This window comes from Sturnira hondurensis, unplaced genomic scaffold (genome assembly GCF_014824575.4).
Source record: "Sturnira hondurensis isolate 20B ecotype Veracruz unplaced genomic scaffold, ASM1482457v3 Scaffold0006383, whole genome shotgun sequence".
Lineage (NCBI taxonomy): Eukaryota > Metazoa > Chordata > Mammalia > Chiroptera > Phyllostomidae > Sturnira > Sturnira hondurensis.
Window position 1 is genome coordinate 453986 of NW_028079014.1, and position 21461 is coordinate 475446.

The window sequence follows — 21461 nt, forward strand, 5'->3', positions numbered from 1 at the left end:
GCATGCCTGGTTTTAATTTCTTTATTGAATGATTCTCAAGATGTAATTACAATGAAAGGTGAGGCGTTAGAAAGGACAGGTGCAGTGAAGGTGTGAGGCTGCTCACGGACCTGGCTCTAGAGGCAGGTGGCTGGACAGGACAAGGATTAAAAAAAGGCGTGCGCCTTGTGGCCCATGGGGACCAGTGGGCGGGAGGAAGGTGCCTGGAGAGCCCTAGCAGAGCAGGCAGAGCCCCCAAGTGGCCGCAGAGGCAAAGGGGACCCTGCCCCACACTCCCCAAGGCCCACTCACATGCCACCTACGGGTGACGTCAGCCCCCAAAGGCAATGGGGGAGCTTCAGGACAAAAACAAAACCTCCAAAGTAACAAGGTTAATAAGTGTAGCAGAGTAATACCAGAAGTCATATACACGGGTGGGAAGGGCGCCTCCTGGAAGGCCGGGTCTCTCCACGAGCACAGCAGGGTCCCGGCCCCGCGAGGGCGAGGCCTCAGTACACGGAGCTGTTCCGGATGCCACAGCACAGCACCATGCTCAGGATCATCTCGAAGATCTGCGGGGAGGGGGCGGCCCGTCATGCCCCGGAGGCTCACGGGGGCTGAGAAGACGCCCTGGCTGGCCCACTCACCATGATCACAGCGACCACGATGGCCGCGATGCCGATGAGGTACAGCTTCCCGGAGAAGAGGTCATCGATCTTCTGGTGGCAGTCCTCCTGCAGGGCACGGCCGGCGAGTGGTCATGGGTGCTGGTCCCAGCCCCGGCCACCCGCAGAAGAGGGGTGCACAGGGCCCAGGCTCTCCCGGGTTCATCTGACACCCGTGTGAGAAAGCAGGAACGAGGAGCGTGCTGTGTGCTCACAGACCACAGAGCACCAGATGGGCACTGACCTGGAGGTCAGGGTGCCCACCATACCCACTGGCAGCCAGACCCAGAGAGCTGCCTTGTCAGGAACCAGGCTGACACTTGGAAAAACTCAGGTCCTGGGCAGAGCATCCCGACTCAGGCCACAGCACCACCCAGCATGCCTGCTGGTGCCAGCCAGAGCCCCTGGGCAGCCGGCCACCACCCAGGACCTGTGGAGGGAGGAGGGCTGGGCTGGGCCCACCCCACCCACTGCCACACACCTTAAAGTTGCTCAAGAAGTTGTTGCTGGAGGGACACAGGTTGTTCTTGAACAATGAGGTGGTCAGTGTCATCATCGCATTGGAGCCACAGCAGCTGAGCTGCAAAGATGGAGGGCACACACTGTCAGCCCCACACGCATGACGGAGACCACTTGAGGGCAGGTGGCCTAGGACACATGTCCAACAAGCTACACAGGCCTGAGGCTGTCCTGGCACGGGGTCTATCCCTCCAGCTGAGCCATGCTCAGAGACCCTGAACCCTGGCCAGGTGGCCCATCTGGCTCCCCCAGGGGCCCACATGTCCCAGAGGAGCCCAGGGCCTCTGAGGAGCAGGGCTGCAAGGCCCCAAGTGCCCCTCCTGCTCCTGAGGTCTGAGCTGAGGCCCCATGGAACAGCAGCTAGGCCCTGCCCCCCCATGCCCTTCCCCCCTGCCGCCCGGCACCCCCCCCCCCCCCCCCCCCCCCCGCACCGTCTCATGGAAGGTCTTCACCACGGTCTTGGCATTGTTGGCGTCATCGTCCATCACAGCCTGCTGCAGTGCCTGGTCGTAGAACTGCTTCACGTCCTTAGCGATCTGGGGAGGGACCCAGCCCACCGAGTGAGGACCAGTCCTGCAGGGTGGGCTGTCACCAGGCTCTCCAGGAAAAGGGTGGCTTCCAGGGCAGGCCCAGCCTTCCCATCCCCGGTGTCCCACGCTTGGCCCCCAGGCCACCTCCTCCAGAAAGTCCTCTGTGGCCTTCCCACCAGGCCCGCCCCAGGAGCCCCAAAGTGCATTCTGCAGCCTGACTCGTCCCTGCCCCAAGCTGGGGCCAGCCCAACTCAGGCTCACCTGGTCCTTGTTGACAAAGCCCCAGATGCCGGCGGCCACTTCGCAGGCAAAGAGGATGACCAGGCAGGTGAAGAACTGGAAAGGCCAGCCCGGTCCCGGCAAGCAGGGAGGACAGGAGAGGGGTCAGAGCAGGCCGGAGATGGCCGGCCAGGGGGGCAGCTTAGGGCTTCACTTCCACAGAAAACCAGTGTCTCAGGTGACCAACTGGTGGTGTGTGGGGGTGGCTGGCGGTTCCCACCCACCCACATCCCGCCTGGGATGAGCCACATGGAGCCAAGAGGCACAAAGCCTAGGACCTGGCCGGATGTTCCCATCATCCCCAGGGCCTGAGCTCTGCAGGGCGGAGCAGCAAAGAGGGAGCCTGTGGCCGGAGCTCAGCAGGTGGGGAGGGGGTTACTGGGGGTGCCTCAGTGTTACCGTGGGTGTCCCCACAGACACTGGCACAGGCCCCCACAACCCTTGCCTCCCGGCTGGCCAGGCCCCAGATGCCACAGCCAGGCTCCGGCTTCATGTCCATAGGGGCGAGTCAGGGACACCTGGGGTCGGGAACGCACTCCCTAATTTATTACACCTGGGGCTTTTTAAAAAAAAAAGCCACTTTGGAACTTGGACTCAGGTCCTGGACACAGCAGCGACCAACCGCATGGAAGGACCACGCGGGGTGGCGGACGTTCTAGGAAAGGGCTCTGGGCTGCTGCGACCCTGCCCCAGGGCCAGACTCTCTCTGGGGCGCCGGAGCTCCTGACCACCCCCAGACGATGCCCGAGCCCTGGGTCTGCCCTGCTAGGACCTACCGTTCCCAGGAGGCACTGCGACTCCTGAATGGCCCCGTAGCAGCCCAGGAACCCAACGAACATCATCACAGCACCCACGGCAATGAGGATGTAGATGCCTGCAGGGGGCGGGGCCACGGCACCTCAGTGACCAACTGGCCAGGGACATCTGGGGCCGTTCCCCCCCACCCCAGGACTCTCCCCAGCCAGCTGCACACACACACACTGCTGCCCAGGGAGGGGCCGGATGCCCGCCGACGGAGGGAGTTATCCCAGTGCTCCGGTTCCCTCTGTCTTCAGGGAACAGGCTGGCACCTGGGCAAGTGCTCAGAGGACGGGGGCGCGGGGGGCCTCAGAGCTCTGTGAGGACCATCTCTCCCTGGGTCATTGCTGCAAGCTGCCCCACTCTGCTTCCCACAAGCTTCTGGGACGTGGTGGGCTGGGAAGGACCACCCTGTGTTGGTGACATGGAGGGGAAGGTCCAGCTGCTGGCCTGGGGGTGGGGCGGAGGGCAGCAGCCTAGGGATCCTGGGGCACCCTCTGCCGCCCCCCCACCAGTGGTGCACAGCACCCACTTGTGGGCAGGGATGGGACTGGCCGCTCGGAGCAGCTCCGTGGACTGGAGAGCGAGGCTCACCCTCTGCCTGAGGCCCCCTCTGGAGGCAGAGCCCACGGGACAAGGCTGCCCGGGGTCTGGGGTCTGGGTGGCCAGGCCACCTGGGGAGGGAGGGGGCGCCAAGGGCCCAGGCTCTGGCCTGACCAGGCTGCCCTTCCTGGCACCCTTGTCCCAGACGATGGTCCCTGTGTATCCCTCCAGGGGCCCCCAGTGCCTCTGGCAGCCCCAAGCTCCTCCAGAGCTACAAAGTCAGCTCTCGGCTCGCAGTGCAGAGCGCCCCCACAACCCGCCACCAGGCCGGCCCCAGGGAAGGGGGCCAAAGCCTTGGGCAGCACAGAGCGGACCTGGCCAAAGGGACACTTCCTGCCCTGTCCACCCTCGGGCCTGCCGAGGGGCCACAGCCCTCAGGCCCATGCCCCTCTGCTCAGGCCCTGACACCCCCACTCCCGAGGACCCACCCCTGCGTTGCTAGGTGAGGTTGAGCAAGCTGGAGCCCCGGGCCGTTCTGGCCCCTCCCAGCCCTGGCCCCGGAGCTGCACGCCCGCTCCCTAGGTAGGCCCTGGGGGCGGGGCGAGGGCGGGGCCCATGGGCCATTCCTTTAAAGGGCAGAAGCCTCCTGCTCTTGCCCCTGCAACCAGACAGCCAGGCCAGGCCCCGCCCCTGCTGGCTGGGACCTGCCGAAGGGGGGTGCTGCTCCGCACAGCTGGCCCTGCTCCGGGGTCACCCTGCCCTGGGGGGCTGGGCGCAGGAACCCCATCCTCCAGCCTGACAGACGCCCACGGGGCACAGCTGGTGCCCTGGGGGCTGACAGGCAGCCTCAGGAGACAGTGGGGTGTGGCTGTGGGTGGTCAGAGTCCCCTGGCCCCACCCTCCTTCCTGGGGCCGGAGTCCCCTTCCCCCAAGACTCTGGTCAGGCTCCCGCAGCCTCAGCTGCTGGCCTGGCTGCCCAGGCATCCGACCCCACCCAGCCTGGGAGCCTTCCCCAAAATACCCGTGGCCAGACATAGTTCCCCGACTCAGTTGCTGCCCTCTGGTCCTGGCTCCGCCCCCAGAGATGGGGGGCAACAAGCCACACCTTCCTCACACTTTCAGCCTGTCCCAGGAGCCAGGCACTGGACCACCTAGGGGTGGGGGCACCCAGGCCCCAGCGCCTCCCCCAGGCTGACCTGACCCCACAGGCCCAGGGAGTTCCCCGACTCCCGTGGCCCACACCACACCCAGGTGCCCAGCCAGCCCACGTGGGCCCCACCTCCTCGTGGAAGCCCCCCGACCGCCTGTCTGCGGCCTCCCTGAGCTCCTGTCAGACCCCCGGTGAGCTCACCCACGTAGAAGGTGTTGGGTGCGGGCTTGCTTCCGAGCTCCAGGTAGAGCAGGTTGGTGGTCTGGGGGTCATGGCGGAGCCAGAGGGCCACGCCCAGGATCACGCCTCCGGCCAGCTGGGGAGAGGACAGGAAAATGTCACCCGCGGCACCCAGCACCATGGTGCCAGGGCAGGCTGGGACACGGCGCATGGACACGGGGCACGGAGACGGCCCAAGGGCCACCCTCCGCCTCTGGACGCCTGCTTTGCTGCCCTGGTGTTAGAGACGACCTGGGAGAGCCCAGGTGAGGGGGACCCTCCGGCTGCCAGTGCCCACCGGCCACTTCAGAAAGCTCCAGGACAGGCTACCAGGCAGGGTGCGGGAGGCCCGGCTGAACCTGCATTTCAGACGAACAACGAACGCTCCTGGGTACAAGTGTGTCCCAGAGACTGCACGGGGCAGGCACACTTAATGCCGAAAGTGTGCTTGGTGTTCACCTGAAGCTCAAGTTCAGGTGCATGCACTGCTTTTCTATTTGCTAGATCTGGCCAGAAGCCACAGAAGACCCTGAGCACCCTCAGGAGCCCTGTGGTGGGTGGAGACTCCAAGTCTGCTGCCAGAAGGGGGGTGGGGGTTTGGTGGCACCGCCCGGGCAGGGCTGGTGGAGACCAGTGCAGAGAAGGGGAGGCTGCTGGGTGAGGGTGGGGGGACGGATGAAGTGGGGACGAAGCCGTGTCCGCCCTGGAAGGGCAGCTGCTGCCTGAGGAAGGAAGTCGCGGTGCTTGGAATAGACAACCAGGCCGAGCGGGAGGCTGCCCTGGGCCACCGGCGCAGGAAGGAGGGCCCCTCGTGGAGCCTGACGAGCCAGGACCGGGCCTGGCCAGGCCTGCGCCTGCCCAGACACGTGAACACCCCAGACAAACAAGGCAGCGCCCCGCTGCCCTCGGAGCCCGGGCCACCCCAGCCCTGAGTGCCCACGAGGAGGCCTCTGCTCCCAGAGCTGCATCAGGGGTGCGGGCTGAAGGTCCCCTCTGCCCCGGGCCACTGACCCCACAGACCCACAGCTGCACGTCTGCTGGGGAAGAGAAACCCAGAACAGACCTGGAGAAATGGTGCCATGGCCACGGAGAGGGGCCGCAGGGGGTGATGGGTGGAGGCCTGGGGGCACACCCCCCCATTCGGGGCTCAGGCCCAGCGCCAGGAGCCACCCAGAGGAAAGCCCCAAGCAGCCCCAGGGACCCCCAGGCAGGTGAAACTGAGGCAGCAGCAGAGGCCGGGAGGGGCTGGGAGCTGGGATCCTCGGCCCTGGGCTCAGCTGGGCGCACACCGCACCCCACAGCAGCTGGGCTCCCACCCCAAGGGGGAGCTGCCGTCACCCCAGAGGTCCCTGCACCCGCCACCCTCACTGGCTGGGGCCTGGGCCCTCAGCCCCCTCTCTCAGAGCCCAACAGGGCCCTGGTCTGGCGCAGGGGAGGCAACCATGGCTGCGAAGCTCTCCCTACCCTTCATGGTCCTCCAGTGCACCTACAGGTCCAGTTCCCTTCCCCAGCTTGCCAGCCCTGCCTGCTTCGAAAAGGACAGGGCCCCGGGCACCTAGCATCCCGTCCCTGCAGTCTGGCACCTGCCACCCTGAGGGAGGGCCCGAGGGACACGGGCAGGGCAGGTGCCCTGGAGCCCTGGCCGCTCCGAGTGGCTGCCAGCTGCGGTTCCAGGGGAGGCCGTGGTAACTCTGGCCTGGAAACATCACTTCTCCATTTCGAAACTGTCGTCCGGACTACAGCTCCGTGAGGCCCCCCCCGACCCCCCACTGACAGAGCGGGGCGGGAGCCCTTCCGAGTGGGCCTCTGCTTCCCGGCAGCAGAGTATAGAGCAACGCCCAGCTGCACTGGGACCGCCCGCCACCTTTCCTGGGCGGCAGCCCCTCACCCCAGGAGTGGAGGGGACAAGCCTAGGGACACACGGTCCCCACCTGCAGTGCTCCTGCTGGGATCACAGGCCGTCACGGGGTGGAGAAGGCTCCTCTGGATTCCTGGTGGCCCCACCCTGCCTCCAGGGCAGGGGGAACTTAGATGAAGTGCCCCTTCCTGGGTCACCCTGGGCCTGCAAGACCCGCCACCACACAGAGCAGAGGGCGAGGGGGGGGGGACCCACAGGGCCCAGAACCCCTAGCCTCAGCGTGGGGTGAGGTGGGTGGGGCCCCAAAACAGGACACACAGAAAAAAGCCTGCTGGAGGGCTTGCAAGTGGCTGAGGAATGACGTGTATCTGAAGTTCACAAAGAACTTTCAAAGCTCAAAAGGAAACAGCCCAATTTTCCGAAAAAAACGAAAGATCTGCATGGGTATCTCAGAGGCAGGAGGGCAAATGACCACGTGAGAGGCCGCTCAGCATCGCCACCAGTCCCTGGGGACATGCAGCTGAGCCTCTGTGGGCCCCCCTGCACCCCGAGAGGGGCCATGTGATGAGGACCAACCCAGGGCTACCGAGGAGGGGTGCAGTTCAGAAGCTAAAGCTACCCCCTCGCTGCAGGGAATCCCCCCAGGTTTCTCCCCAGACATCTGTCCCCACGGCTTCCAGGAAACAGCCTGAAACTGGGGCCAGCCCAGGTGCCCCCCCACCCCCCACAGGGGACTGGGTGTGTGAACAAAACTGACAGGGGTGCAGCCACACTGTGGCTCCCCGCCGGCAAGAAAGAGGACCCGGTGAGGCCACACCTGGCTGCCTCCAGAGCGTCCAGAGAGGAAGCCCCCCCCCCCCGGGAGAAACCCCACGGCTGCGCAGACAGAAGCGCGAGGTGGTTGTGGCGATGGGGGTGGGAGCAGGAGGGCCACGGGCCCAGGGACACTTCAGGGTGGACAGGGTGCCCACGGTCGGGAGTGGAGGGACGGCTTTATGGGTATCTACCTGTCTCAAAACTTAACAAGCTGTGCATCTTAGGTGTGCGTCGCTGATGTCAAATAAAACTTGAAAAAGAAGACCCCACACCTGTCACCGAGCTTCTAAGCCGAGAGGGTTTTAGGGGCACGTGTTTCTTCTGGGTGCAAAGGGGTCCCACCCTCTGCAAGGGCCCAGGCAGAAGGGGGCGCCCCACACCGGGCAGGCACGCTCATCACCCCAAGTCCTGCCCGTGCACCCCACGGGCAGCAGGAGAGCCCCCCCGCACAGGACGGCCGGTCTCCGGCCCTGGGCCCCAGCGGGGAGGGCTGCCCTCAAGGCCTGCACCCTGGGCCAAGCTCACCCGCTACCGAAAGGGGTGCACACGCTGCCTGGGAAAGTGGCCTTGGGGAGGACCCGGGAGCCTAGAGACCGTGCCCGGCAGGGTCGGGAAGGCCAGAGGCAGGAAGTGAGGCCGGACATGCCCCTGCAGACGCCGGAGTAAGTCAGCCATGGCAGGGACGCTTTCCAGATGGGATGGGGGATGGGGGGTGGAGGGGGGGTGGAGAGGGCCTTGCAGGCTGACCCTCACCTTTGCCCCATGGTGGGGACAGGGCCAGACTGCTCCCTGGGTGACCCAGGGCCCACCTCGGGCATCCCGGCCATGGGCAGCAGCCCCAGGACCCGGAGCAGCAGAAAGGGTGTGCCTGGGGAGGGCAGGGACGCCTCTTGCCCCTTGGTCTCAGGAAGCCACCCAGCAAGTCCTCTCAGAATTCGTGTGGGGGCTGGGGGCCAGGCCCCGCCCTCCGGGGCACCACTGGCTAGGGAACCCAAATGCCACTTTCCACCAAGAAATGAATGCAGGTCCCTGAGCACCCCAGCCCCTCTCAGGGGACAGGGGACAGGGGACAGGGCCCGGCACCCTGGGTCTGCCATCCATGCCACAGGCAGGGGGGGCAGGAAGTGGCCTGCTCCCCCACCCCAAACCCACCCAGGGGCTGAAAGGTGTCTGCTATGGGTGGCCCTAACCTACCCCTTCGGGCTCTGCAGTGGGGCACCTGGACACAGATGTCCCAGTGACCTTTACAGTGATAATGGCCAGGCCCCAGGACCAGGCAAAAAGGGTGGCCTGGCCTGGTGCCGTTTGCTGGAGGGGACAGCTACTTCTTGGGAGCAGAGCTGTGACCGTGCTGAGGGCGAAGGCTGTCTTGTCTGTCTCCAGGGCGGGGGCCGAGCTCCCTGACTGGAGCAGAGCGGCAGCTGTGAGCCCTCGGTGGGGAAGGTGCCGCGGACTGGCCTGGTGGGGCCCTCTGTCTCGGCCCACAGGTGCACCCCGCGTCTCCGCCCCCAGGGTCTCAGCCTGGGCCTGCACACCCACTGCCAGGGGCTGGTGGCCACTCACGGGCAGCGGCACAGGAGACACAGCTTCTGAGGCGCCATCAGGCATGGCCCCGAGGCCCACCAGGGTGGGGGGGCGGCACCAGGCGCCAGGGGCGCTCGCACTGCGGGCCAGCCCTGGCTTCCTACCCTTCGCCTTCTGGACAACAGCCAACTTGCCCCGTGACTTCCGAAGTCAGAGGTGGTGCCCGGCTTTAGGGAAGAGGGCAGGGCAGGTCTCCGCTCACCAGGCCTCTGGGCTGTTTCAGGGCCCCATACACTTGGGCTCTTGGCCCCCTATCAGCTTAGGATGGGGGCTCCAGCCACCAACCCCTCGGGCTCGCCACCCGTCTGAGGGCCCACTGGGGGACTCCCAAGGATGAAGCGTGTATGTGGGGAGCGGGGAGGACTGAGAAGTCCGGAAGCCTCTGGAAACATGTGGGCTCCAACCACATTCTGCTGGTCCCTCAGAGCAACTCAGGAGCGGGGCTGGGCCCGAGCCCGCCGATTCCAGGTGAGCCCCGTGTTCTGTGCAGGATGAAGAGCCAGCCGAGGGGCAGGCGACATCTCCAGGGCTGACAGCCACCCGGCTGCTCAGTGTCTGGCCTGGACCCCGGGGTGCCGGGCCAGAACGATGGCCCCTGGGCTGCTGCGCAGACCCCCTTGCTGAGGCCCGCCCCCCACCCAGCCCAGGGACCTCCTCTCTGCACCCGCACAGCCCCACAGCACAGCCCCACAGCACAGCCCCACAGCCAGCCGCCTGGGAGCACTGGGGGGGGGCCCACTCACCCGCCCGCCAGCTGAAACTGGGGCACAGGAAATCCATGCCCCCCCACCCCCTGAGCCTTCCAGGGCCACATCCTCTCTCCGGGACGGAAGGTGACAGAACTGTGACAGTCATGCGCTGTCTAGAAGCAAAAATTAAATGCCAGTTAGTAGGGTTTCCCCCTCAGCCAGGTCTGGCCGCCCGGCCTCTGGAAGGCAGCCACCGGTTGCATTCGGCACAGAACGGCCAGTCCCAGGCAGGGACACTCACTGTCCCTCTCCCCAAAAGGCCCAGTGGCACCCCAGGGCTCTCGGGGCAGCGCCCAAGGAGAGGGCTCCAACCCATCTCGGGGTGGGGGGGGCGGCGGCCTGCAGCAGATGGCCGGCTGGGGGCCGGGGTGGCGGGAGGTGGGCGGGATGGGCGCCCCGCTGCCCCTGATCTGCCCTGGCAGGGAGCTCAGGTTCCAGCCGCCTCTGCCAGGCGGCCCCTGGCCTCCCCGACGGGAAGGATTCCTACCGCTGTTTGGCAGTGAACCCTGCTCAGGTGGGGCTGATGCTGGGCCTCCCACCCTGTCCCTGCCTCACAGCCGGGGGCACCTGGCTGGCCCGGGAGCCGCTGAGCAGGTGGTGGCTGAGTGGGTGCCGCCGGGGGCCAGGGTCTGGGCAGGCCCTTGGGCGGCCCAAGGGTCCTCCGGGCAGCCTCCCTGCCCCTGAAGTGAACCCAGGCACGTTCAGCACCCAGACACTGTGTGCTGTCCTCTGGCCTGTGCTTTGGCCAAGGGGCTCAGTTGAGCCCTGGGAGCTTCCCTCCACCCAGGGCCTGAAGCCCCTGCCCCAGGCCCCTCCTCCATTTCCTGAGCTCAGCGCCCCTCCCCAGCCAGGCCTCTGTGCGTGAGCTAATTCTCCAACAACTCCTGGAGACAGGACTCGGAGAACTCCACTTTCGAGGACAGGAAGCTGAGGCCCAGGACTGGAGCCGTGGGGTGGGGTCTCCATGCAGGTCCACATGGCTCGGCTCTGTACCCCCCCCAGTGCAGGGGTGACCCAGAGTGGGTGGTGGGTGGGGCTACAGTGACTGTGGACAGGGGCAGAAACTGTGGACAGACAGGGCACTCAGTAGCTGGGCGGGCCCAGGAGGGGAGCGGCCTTGGAAACATTTCCTTAAGTTTCAATAAAGAATGCCCCCTGGGATGCGTTGGCCTCCACCCTAGCTGCCCGGGAAACTACCAGGCTCGCCCAGCTGAGCTCCGCAGGTGGTGGGTACCCTGGAGACCACCCCCCATGGGGCAGACGGAAGGATGACACAGTATCAACTCCCTCCAGGAGAAATCCCCTTCCCGCGCCCATCATCCACCTCCACTTCCCGGACAAAGCACTCATCCTCCCACCCAGGCACAGGGGCCACAGAGGGGTGTCTGGGGGACCCCTTGACCTCTACTGTTTGCCAGGGCCAAAACAGGTGCACACTAAGTCCACGACAACACCGTGCCTCCAGCAAAGGCCCCGGCTGCTGCCTGGGGTACGCCTGGTCCACCCCCAGGTTGATGGGACACCCCCATACCACCCCCACTAGAGTTCGGTCCATCCGGTCCTCTCCACCAGACCTCTCACTGCCTGGGAACCTCCCAGGTCCTGGCTGTCCAGATGCCGAGCAGATGTCCCCACCCCACATACTTGCTCCGGGGGCCATTTTAAAAGTTTGCCCCGCTATCGTCCACTTGAGAAATGCACGGTCCACCCACGGGTGTCCTGGTCCTACGTGAGGAGCAGTGAGCAGCCCAGGGTATGGAGGGGCCTGGGAGGGTGCCCAGGGGAAGCAGGGCACGTCAGGAGACGGTGCCCACCCACCACTCCCGGTTCCTCCACTTCCTGCCCAACTCCAACACTGACAGGAAGTGAAAACAAAGTAACCCCCCCAGGTACTGGCCAGCAATTAGGACCCAGGGCATGAAACAGACGTTCTGGCTGGCAGCTGGAAGACCCTGTGCCCGCAGACACGACCATCTGGTCAGCGCTTCGTCCCACAGTGGATACCTAAGGCCAGACTCAGGACCCCGGAGCTCAGGGACACCTGCCCTGTGCCAACTGGAAGGGCCACCGTTGCTCCCCAGGGCGAGGCCGGGCTGGAATCTCAGTCTGGGTGAGGAGGGCAGGGGACTGACCCCTACGAACTGGGGCCACCATGGTGCCAACACCCCAGCACACAAGCCACGCCAGGCCCAGTAAGCCTAGATCCCCCCACCCCCACCCCGCAAACGATCCCCAGGGCGGCGAGAGCTGACTGCGGGGCGAGTTGGACTGGGCCAAGAATAGGGTGGACGGTCCCCAAGACGATCCCAATCAGACCGAGAGTGCACCCACCACAGGACTAGGCCGCCCACCCAGGGGCGGCGGCCCAGATGAGCTCATGGGGCGGGACGCCGGGAGCCCCGCCCCCGAGCCCCCCCATCCCGTCCCCGCGAGGCGGGGTGGTCGCAGAAACACCAGCCAGCAGGTCGAGTGAGCAGGGTAGGAAGCTCCGAGCTCACACCCACCGCACCCTCCGCCATCACTAAGCGGGAACAGACCCGAGGCCCCGAAACGCCCCGGCCCAGCCGCGGAGCTCCGGGTCAGGACGACCACGGCCCCCCAAACCAGGTTCGCAGGCCCCGCAGTGCCCCGGCGTTAAGGAGCGCCGCAGCCCGGACGACCTCCACGCCGCGGCCTGCCCCGCTAGGACCCCCTGCCCCGCGCCCAGCACGCACAGGTGGCCCCACAACTTGGCGGCTCCACTGCGCCCCTTCGGAGGGGCCTAGCGGGGCGCGCGGCCTGCGGGCTCTGAGGGCGCCCCTCCCCGCTTCCCCCCACGCCCGGGGCTCACCCAGAAGACGAAATTGAAGACGAAGAGCAGGTACTTGATGCACTTGGTGCAGCCCTCCACCCCCATGGCGGCGCGGGCGGCGGGGCCTGCGGGGCGCGGACAGGTCCTGGGCGGCGGGGCGCTGGGTCTTGGGGGCCTGGCGAGCGGCCGGGAGCAGGGGCAACAGCCAAGGGACGCGGGAGGCGCGGGGGACTCGGAGACGAGTGTCGCGGGGCTCCTGGACACCTGAGGTCGCCGCTGCGGCCGCTGGGCGCTCGCTCTCTGCTAGGGCGCGCGCGCCGGCCCCGCTGTTTATACGGCGCCGAGGCCCCGCCCCCGGAGGCCCCGCCCCCGGCCCGGCCGCCCGCCGCGGCGCGGCCGCCCTGCGGCACCGCAGGCGCGCCTCGAGGTCTTGGGGCCGGGAGGACGCCAGGCCCCGGTGCGCGCGGCGCTGGGCCGCGCGGCGCTGGGCACCCCCCGAGTCCCGGAGGGAGTGCGCCCGGGGACAGGCCGGCAGCCAGGAAGCCCAGGGAAGAAACTTCCCAGCTCTCCCTGTCGCCAGCGTTTGTTCGAGACACTGTCTTTTCTGTAAGCAAGCGAGCCATCCTCCCGCTCGAAGTCTGATCCCGGCTTTAGGGACCACAGTCCTACAGGGCCCAGCAGGAGGGAGGGATAACGGGGCGCCAGCACAGGTGACTGCGCCGTCCACTCGGCCTTTATGGACGCAGGTTCACTCAGGTTTTATGAATGCGGATTTAACCCGCATCCGTACTCACCTCACAACCACACCAACCACTTCGAAACGGGCGGGAATAACGGAACATGAGAGAACTGGGGATAACGGATAGCGCCCCAGAGCCTCAGTCTGCAGGTCCCGGAGCCAGCACGGTGGGCAGGGAGTCGTCAGCGTCTTGCAGGGAAGGGCCTCCTGAGCCAGGTGGGCAGCAGGGCAGGCGAAGTCGTCCGTCCAGCAGGGCAGAGCCTGGGGCGGCTGATGGCGAGGGAGACCAGCGTGGGATGGTGCAGCCCTCTGGGGTGTGGGGCTCGGCCATCTGTCTCAGTGGTGGTCTGCAGCCTGCCTCCGTCCGTTATGCCTTGAGAGTGGTGGGCTCCACGCTTCTGGGTCTCTCCATGAGTGAGTGCCTCGGGACCCCGAGGGCGTGTGGGGGATCTCCCTGGGAGCCCGCTCTGCAGAGCTCGCCTGCTCTGGTCACGCGTGTGGGTGTCTTCGGTGTGTCTCCCTTCCAGAAGCCTGTAGAGGGGCTTAGGTCTGTCTCCCTCTCGAACAAGAGTCGTGGCCGACCGGCAGCTGGCCTGGTCGGCACAGGCAACTCTGCTTTGTTTTACAGACTCTGTTGTCCTGACGGGACCAGCACCATTTCACCGTCCTGCTCTCCACACTCCCCCAGTCCTCCCTCGGGCAGCTCGGACTAACCCACGGAGGCTCCCTGGAAGGGGTGATGCTCCAGCAAGGGCCCCGCCAAGAGAGCAGAGCGCTCTGCTCACCTTGCTACCAGGAGGGGACTCTGGGTGGGTGACAAGGCTGGGGCCTGTGGGACGCGGTTCTAGGTAGCTGAACCCCAGTCCTGCTGCTGTCAGAGGGGTCTGTTCGGAAAGGGCGCTGCCTGGGCATCCCCTGGGCCAGTGCGAAGTGCCTAGGAAGCCACGCCAACCGTAGGGGAACCTCCCGATCCTGTGCGCTTTGTGCAGGAGGCCGGCCGCACACTCCTGCTGCGGCTCAGGGGCCAGGCCCCTGATGACAGCCGGCTGGTGGCCTGGTGACACTCCGCCAAAGACACGGACATGATATGGAGCACTGGAAATGTGGCCAGCTCTGCCACCGCCGAGAACTGGGGTTTCCGGCCCAGCTCACTGCGGTTTAAACCTGAGGAGCCGCGCCAGGCAGAGTGGCCCCATCGTGCCCAACTGCACCCCGCTGGTTCCGAAGCACCCTCGGCCCATTTTGAAGTCTGCGGTGGCGGCGGCCCACTCCTGAAGGAGCTCCAGGACCACGTTGATGCTCCGTGTTCCGTTGGTGCACGTCCGGGCAACACTGTAGTGAGAGTACCGTAAGCCCTGACCTGGGTGGCTTAGGGGGTTGGGCATCGTCCCACCTCCAAGCAAAAGGTTGAGGGCTCCGACCCCCGCCGGTCAGGGCACACGCCCAGGCTGCCCGCCAGGTCCCCAGTCGGGGCACGTAGGAGAGGTGACCGATCGATGTTTCTCTCCCTCTCTTTCTCCCTCCTTTCCCCTCTCTTCAAAAATAAATAAATACAATCTTTTAGAAAGGAAAAGAGTAATGTAAGTCTCCACTTGGGAGTTGGCTGGGGATCTTTTTGTTGAACAGGAGGCAGAACGGGCCTTGGGTGGCAGGAAACGCTCTCAGATGTGCTGGGTGCCCTGCCCCCCACCACCCCCACTCCCCGTCTCCCACAGTCACAGGACATTTCCTGCCAAGGGTGTGGGTGGGATCCTCCCTCAGAGAGTGGCCTTCCCTGGGCCCTCGGCGAAGGGGGAGGGGACATGGAGCCCACCCTGGGCAAGTGGGGCCAGGGCAGGGCCTCGCGCTGTGTCCTGGCGGCCTGTGTCCTGGGTCCCTGTCCCCCCATGCAGGTCGCACCAGCCAGCTGGGCCTCTCCTGACGGCCTGCGCTGTGCTTCACTCAGCAGTTGGCTCTTCAGTACCTGCCTGCCTGGTGCTGGGCACTGTCCCGGTGCTGGCTGTGGGCCCTGGTCACCCAGGACCCTTCCCTCACGGGCCTTGAGCCCTGGTGACAGTGACCGATGTCCATCATGTCTCCTCGTTTCTGGAAAGGGAGAATTCCCAGGATGCTTGACAAAACATCCTGGAGCGAGGGGGGCACTCCCCCCACCCCTGTGGGGGCGCTTGGAGGCATCTTCGGTGGGCTCTCAGGGAGCCAGCCCTGCTTGCTGGGTACAGGGGTGCAGGGCGGAGAAGCGGAGAGGAAGCCGGGGGGCAGGAGCTTGGGTGCGGCAGGGGCAGAGGGCTAGATGCCAAGGCTGGGCGGGTGTGGGGAGGCCCGCGTGGAGCCCCCTCTGACCGCAGTGGCGGTGGGAGTGATGGGAGGGTTTTACAGGGAAGCCGGGGCCTGAACGGGGACTCAAGGGGCAGCCTCGGCCCCCCAGGGGACCCGCACTCACAGGCACAAAGGTCAGGGCACAAGCGGGCCGTCCCGTGGACCCCTTCTGAAGGGCGTGGCCCTGTGGCCCACCAGCTGACCTGGCCAGGACAGAAGGGACCCGCCAGGCACCTGTCAGGTCTCTCCAGAGGGGCCGAACCAGCAGGAGATGCGTGTTACATACTACATACTGTCATGGCGATTAGGGAGCCCCGAAGTCCCAGCTCCTGCCACCTGTAAGCCAGAGACCCTGGGAGGAAGTGAGCGGGGGTGGTTTAGTTCCAATCCCGAGACCCCAGAGCCAGGGAGCCCGAGGTGGGCATCCCAGAGGGGAGGCTGGAGAAAAGCACGTGTCCCAGCTCAAGGGGGGGGGCGGGCAGGGAGAAGGGAGAATTCCTCCTTCCTCCACCTTCAGTGCTGCTCAGGCCTCGTGGTCTGGCAGAGTCCCCACCCATCTCGGGGTGGGCTGCCTGCTCACTAGGCCCACCCACTCAGATGCTGACCTCACCTGGGGCTGCCCACGGATGCTGCTGTTCCATCTGGGCACCCAGGGGCCAGTCCCGTCGACACTGAGCATCACAGGCACCAGCGACCGAGTGCTGCTGTGACCGGGCGAGTCCCGAGGAAGGCTCCCTTGGGGGCCGAAGGCGGAGCCTCAGCTCACCCCACCCCCGCCTGAGGAGCCGCTCAGACAAAGACCCAGCTGGGCTGCCTTAGAGAAGGAGGGGCCTGCCTGTCCCAGGCTGGGGTGGGGCACCCTCTTGTGCCTCTGCCCAGGTCGGAGGTCCAGTGGGGCTGATGATGGGAGGCAAGGTCGGGCCAGCTGCCCTGCTGGGTCTGGCTCTGAGTCTTCCCCACCTGGTGGCCTCGGGCTGGTTCCTCAGTCCCCACCTGCAGTGGGGTGTTCGGGAGGGCTGGGCGGCCCGGAGCATGGGGGGCCCAGAGTGGGCCTGGCCCACTAGAGGCAGACGCCCCTGCCTCCTTGGAGCTGGCTGGACTGAGCGGCTGCCTGGCACAGTGCTGAGCACTGGGGACTCACCGCGCTTCCGGGGCCACACTCTGGGGGACCACGGAGCCCCATTTCCTGGGAAAACCAACCACGACCACATGAATGACAGGCTGGTGAGGCCAGGAACGCCACCGGGGGGAACCTGCTTCCCTCTTCTCCACGGGTTGCCCAGAGTCAGAGGCAGGCCCCAGGCGGCCGCGATGCACTTTTTTGGGGAAGGATGACTTGAATGCCCGAAAGACAGTGGAGGTGCGCCCCATGTCACTGGAACAGACACAGCACGTTCCAGGAGCATCTTGGGAGAAGCAGGACAAGTTTGCGACGAAACCCAGCACGGGGTCATGGCGAAAGTCACAGTGCCCCATCANGAAAACCAACCAAGACCACATGAATGACAGGCTGGTGAGGCCAGGAACACCACCGGGGGGAACCTGCTTCCCTCTTCTCCACGGGTCGCCCAGAGTCAGAGGCAGGCCCCAGGCGGCCGCGATGCACTTTTTTGGGGAAGGATGACTTGAATGCCCGAAAGACAGTGGAGGTGCGCCCCATGTCACTGGAACAGACACAGCACGTTCCAGGAGCATCTTGGGAGAAGCAGGACAAGTTTGCGACGAAACCCAGCACGGGGTCATGGCGAAAGTCACAGTGCCCCATCACTGAAGGGCACTCCTTCCAGCCACAAAAAGCCGCCTGCCGACGTCACTCCCGATGTGCCGGCCTGGTGGTCCCACCGGCCCGATGAGGAAGGAGGCCCGACCGCCCCTCACAGCTCACTCAGCATCCTCCTGGGGGTCCTGGCCGGGGCCCGTGGGCAAGAAGAAAGAAGAAGGCACCCGTCCCGGAAGGAAGACGTGAATTCTCTCTGTTCCCACAGGACATGACACCGTGCGTAGGAAATGCTAAGAATCCCACTCAAAGCCCAGGGAAACGACTGGGCGCATTGGGCGATGGGCCGGCTGGGGCAATCCGCAGCATTTAGTTAGACTGCCCTACACTGGCGAGGGACAAACAAGGCGTGGAGAGGACAACCCCACTGTGACGGCGGCGGACAGAATGAAACACCTGGGAACAGATTTAGCTAAAGAGGCGTGAGGCTTGTGCACCGGGAACCGCCAAACGCCTTCAGCTCGGCCCTGGGAGCGGACCATGTAGACAGGGAGACTCGGCGCGCTCCAGACGCCAGCGCTCCCCAAATTACCCGCAGCTTCCTGCAACCCTGCCCTCGACCCCCGCTGGCTTTCCCCAAGATCGTCCGAAACATCCTGTGAATACAGAGGCCCCAGAACGGCCAAAGTCATCTCCAGAAAGTAAGTTAAGAAACTCTGTGGGGGGCGGGAACCGTCGCCCACAACGGCCTTGGCCTCCTCTGAGCCCACCTGTCGTCGGTGTGCACCTGTGACGACTCACCTCCGGAAGGTCAGGTATCACCCCGTTTCCGGGCCCCCCAGAGCAGGGGGAGTGCGCCAGAGGGAGACCACAGAGCCCCTCACTGTCTCGATCTTCGAGTTCACTGCTGGCTGTGCCCACCTTTGCCCACCTGTGTAAAGGAAGCATGTGTCAGTCAGTTTACCTCCTATCCAATCCCGGAGGCTTCCCAGCCTTGCTTTCTCCCGCCTCCCTAATCTACTGCCCTTGGATTCCGGGTACCCCACACCCCCTTTCGGTTTCGAGTGCAACGCCGTGAACTGGGCTTTCCGGAGCGCCTCCCCAGTCCGCTGAAGTTTTGCTTCCTGGCAATGGTCGTAGGTGGGGCTCAGATAAAGTCAAGAAAATTCTTACAGTTTGGACGTTTCTTCCCGTGATGAGTTTGTTGATGACACTCACCTTCCAAGCCCTCAAGGGGGTTCTCCTGATGGGCCCTGATGTGCCGGGCTTGAGTGCACCCCTAAATTCCTGTGGCGACCTCCACGGGGCCAGGCCCCACGCAGGCACCCTCGCATAGGCTGGGGTTCCGTCGCCCTCGTGAGGACCGTATGGCCAGGCCGCTGGCTGCCACCCAGGAGTCAGGAGACACCCCAACATGGGAGGTTTCCCCACGTTCGGTTCCCCCTTCATTGCCGGGGACAGCGCGCAGGTCGGCTGCTGAGCTGTGACAATTTCTCACTCCCGTCCATGGAGTGGCGGCCTTCCCATCAGGTTGCCGCCCACCGCGGGGCTGCGTGCCCGAGCCCAGCCGCTCTCTGGTGGTCCGTGGGGAAGTGGGGAGCTGTTTGTGGGCACCGGCCAAGTGACAATAGGCCCGGCAGCCCCCGCCCACGGTTTCAGAGCCAGTCCAGGGGCAAAGGGCTCCCTGCTGGAGAGTCCCCACCGGTTCCCCGGCCACAGCCTGCAGGAGCCGGCTCCGCGTCCCCACAGAGCCCCTGTGACATCAACCAAGACCTCAGGGGTGTTTCAGGTTCAGGGTCCTGTGGTCCTGCAGACTGGGCGGTTTCAATGACTATCTGCTGGCGAACGCACGGTTGCCCCTGCTGTGGACGTTCTCCCACCCGTGGTCGTCACGCACAGGTTTGGGCCATGAGCCGAGGGGACCCCCGCCCCCACGCTGGGCCACGGCACATGGATCTGGTCCCCTCCAGTTGTCTGGCTTCTGCTCCGCACCATGGGGCTCAGGCAAGCTTCTAGGTCCATGGCCAGCATGTCCCCTGCTGGAGGGGCGTTCGCCTGCCTGGGGTTTAAGGGCTGGAGGTGGGGGGCAACCTCTGTTCTCACAGCGCAGGAGGAGAAGTCATTTCCCACCTGCCCATCTGAGTCCTCCTGGCTGGGCCAACACTCAGGTCCACGGGGGGCATGACGATGACGAGGAAATGACCGTATTTATTACCTACATTTGTACAGGGCTGTCTGTAGGAATCGGGGACCTCAGGACCGGTCCCGAGGCCAGAGCTGGCCTGCCGTCGGATCTGAGAGGGGGTGCACTGTGGTTGGGGTTCAGAGAGCAAGGAGGCACCTCAAAGGCAGAGAAAAGCAGTTGATGTTTGTTCAACAAATGTTTGCTGGCCCATCTCTGACAATGGGACCCGGGAGGACTTTGCCCGAAGGGCGGTCCCGGGCCATCCCCTGTCACGCTGACCCTCAGTGACCCATGGTCCCCTGGGTGCCATCTCCCTTCGGCTCTTTATCTAAATCACTTTACAGGGAAAAGGTCAAAGGTTGGGGTTTGGGTTTGTTTTTTTCTGGGCCTGATTTCTGAAAAACGATCAGGTTTAATCAACAACAGTTTCCTGTAAAGGATTGTTGTGGGGTGGGGGTGGGGTCGGAATCTGCTTCCCTGGCTGACGCAGGTCCAGCCCAGTCACGTGGCCTGTGCGCCTTTCCCACTGCTGGGCCCTCACATTTCTGTGCTCTCCCCGACTCGTCGGGGCCGGGGCCTCGCGTTCCGAAGTCTCCCCTGGGCCTCTGACCCCTGAGCCCACTCGTGCCGAAGGCCTTTGGCCCCCATGGGGGCTGGAGCTCAGGGACAGATGCCCCTGTCCATCTTCACCTCGGTCACCAGGCCTGATCTGGCCGGGGACCCCAGCTGGGGATCCACTGTAGTCCCGCCTTCCTGCCTTTTAACCCCTCCCACCTGGGGTGGGCGGGGCAGCCTGGGGGGGCGGGGCCCTCTAGTGTCCGAGGACGGATGGGCTCCCTAGGCCCACGGGGTCTGGTTGGTGCTGCATGCAGACCCGGTCTGTCCCTAGCACGGTCCTTCCAGTGCGTCAAATTTCCTGGCCGTCTAGAGGTTGCCTCTGTGCTGGGACCTCCCTCCGCTGCCCTCCTCTCCCCGTTTTCTTGTCAGTTTAGGGTTTTGTTAGCATCTGTGAGGCCCAGAAGGGAAGCTGAGACAGCAAATTCCTCGAGAAGTCTTCCTGGAGGCCAGGCGCAGGGGGCAGGAAGCTCCTTGCACAGTGCTCGGTGACCCCCTGGAACCTAGAATTATTCCACAATCAGAGTGTTAAGGGGGGAAAGGCTTTCGACCACAAAATGTGAGCAAGGCCACGAGACGAAAAGGAAACATTGATAAAATGGACTCAGTACGAAAGGAAAGTGTTGCCCTGGCCGGTGCGGCTCAGTGGGTTGGGAGCCAGCCAGGAAAAGGACAGGCGCCCAGGCCGCTGCCCCGTCAGGTGCATGCGAGAGGCCACTCATCAATGTTTCTCTCACCCGAGGTTCCCCTCCCTCGCTTCCTCCCTCCCGTTCTCTCTCTCGGGCAAGAAATACATTGACTATTTTAAAAAGAAGAAAGACGAAATAAAATTGAGAGCCTTGCCATCCGTCCTGGCCGACCACAGGGAAGGCTCTGTCGCCAAAGGCCAGCCGAGGGACGCAGCTTAGCAGCCCCAAACCACAGCCACATGCTGTCTTCCAGGTCCCGCGGGGCGCAGCGCCGAGTCCCCGGCTCTGGGTTCCTCTGAGGGACAAGCCCCGGGCCCCCGCCGGCTGTGGTCGGCCACCTCTGTCTGGCCGTGGGAACGAGGGGGGAGAGGAGGGGGTGGGCCCTTCGTAGCCCCGTCCTCATTGGGGCCTTGCAATCGGGCAGCGGTGGGGTGGCGGCCGTGGGGACAGGTGCCCCGGCTGGAGCAGGTGGGGCAGGCGTTGCACTGACAGGCAGGCAGGCAGGCAGTGCTGGGCTGGGCGCGCCTGTGTATCTGCTTTATTTACTTTTTGATAAAAATTATTTTATTTATTTTTAGACAGAGGGGAAGGGAGGGAGAAAGAAAGGGAGAGAAACATCCACGTGCAGTTGCCTCTCCAGCCCCCCCACTCCCCCCCCCCCCCCACGAGGACCCAGCCTGCAACCCAGGCATATGCCCTGTCTGGGAATGGAACCTGCGA

At 65.0% G+C, this 21461-nt stretch overlaps 1 protein-coding gene across 1 annotated transcript; it reads right to left on the reverse strand.

Annotated features, from left to right (window-relative positions):
* Positions 1-17: 17 nt before the first annotated feature.
* CD81 (CD81 molecule) lies at positions 18-12793 on the reverse strand. The gene is made up of 8 exons (XM_037047802.1): positions 12520-12793; positions 4665-4779; positions 2749-2846; positions 1955-2029; positions 1595-1699; positions 1126-1224; positions 627-713; positions 18-551 (listed from the first exon to the last, which is right to left on the reverse strand). Exons 1-8 carry the CDS (start codon positions 12583-12585, stop codon positions 489-491), a joined length of 708 nt encoding a protein of 235 aa, XP_036903697.1. The 5' UTR covers positions 12586-12793; the 3' UTR covers positions 18-488.
* Between the last annotated feature and the right edge of the window lie 8668 nt (positions 12794-21461).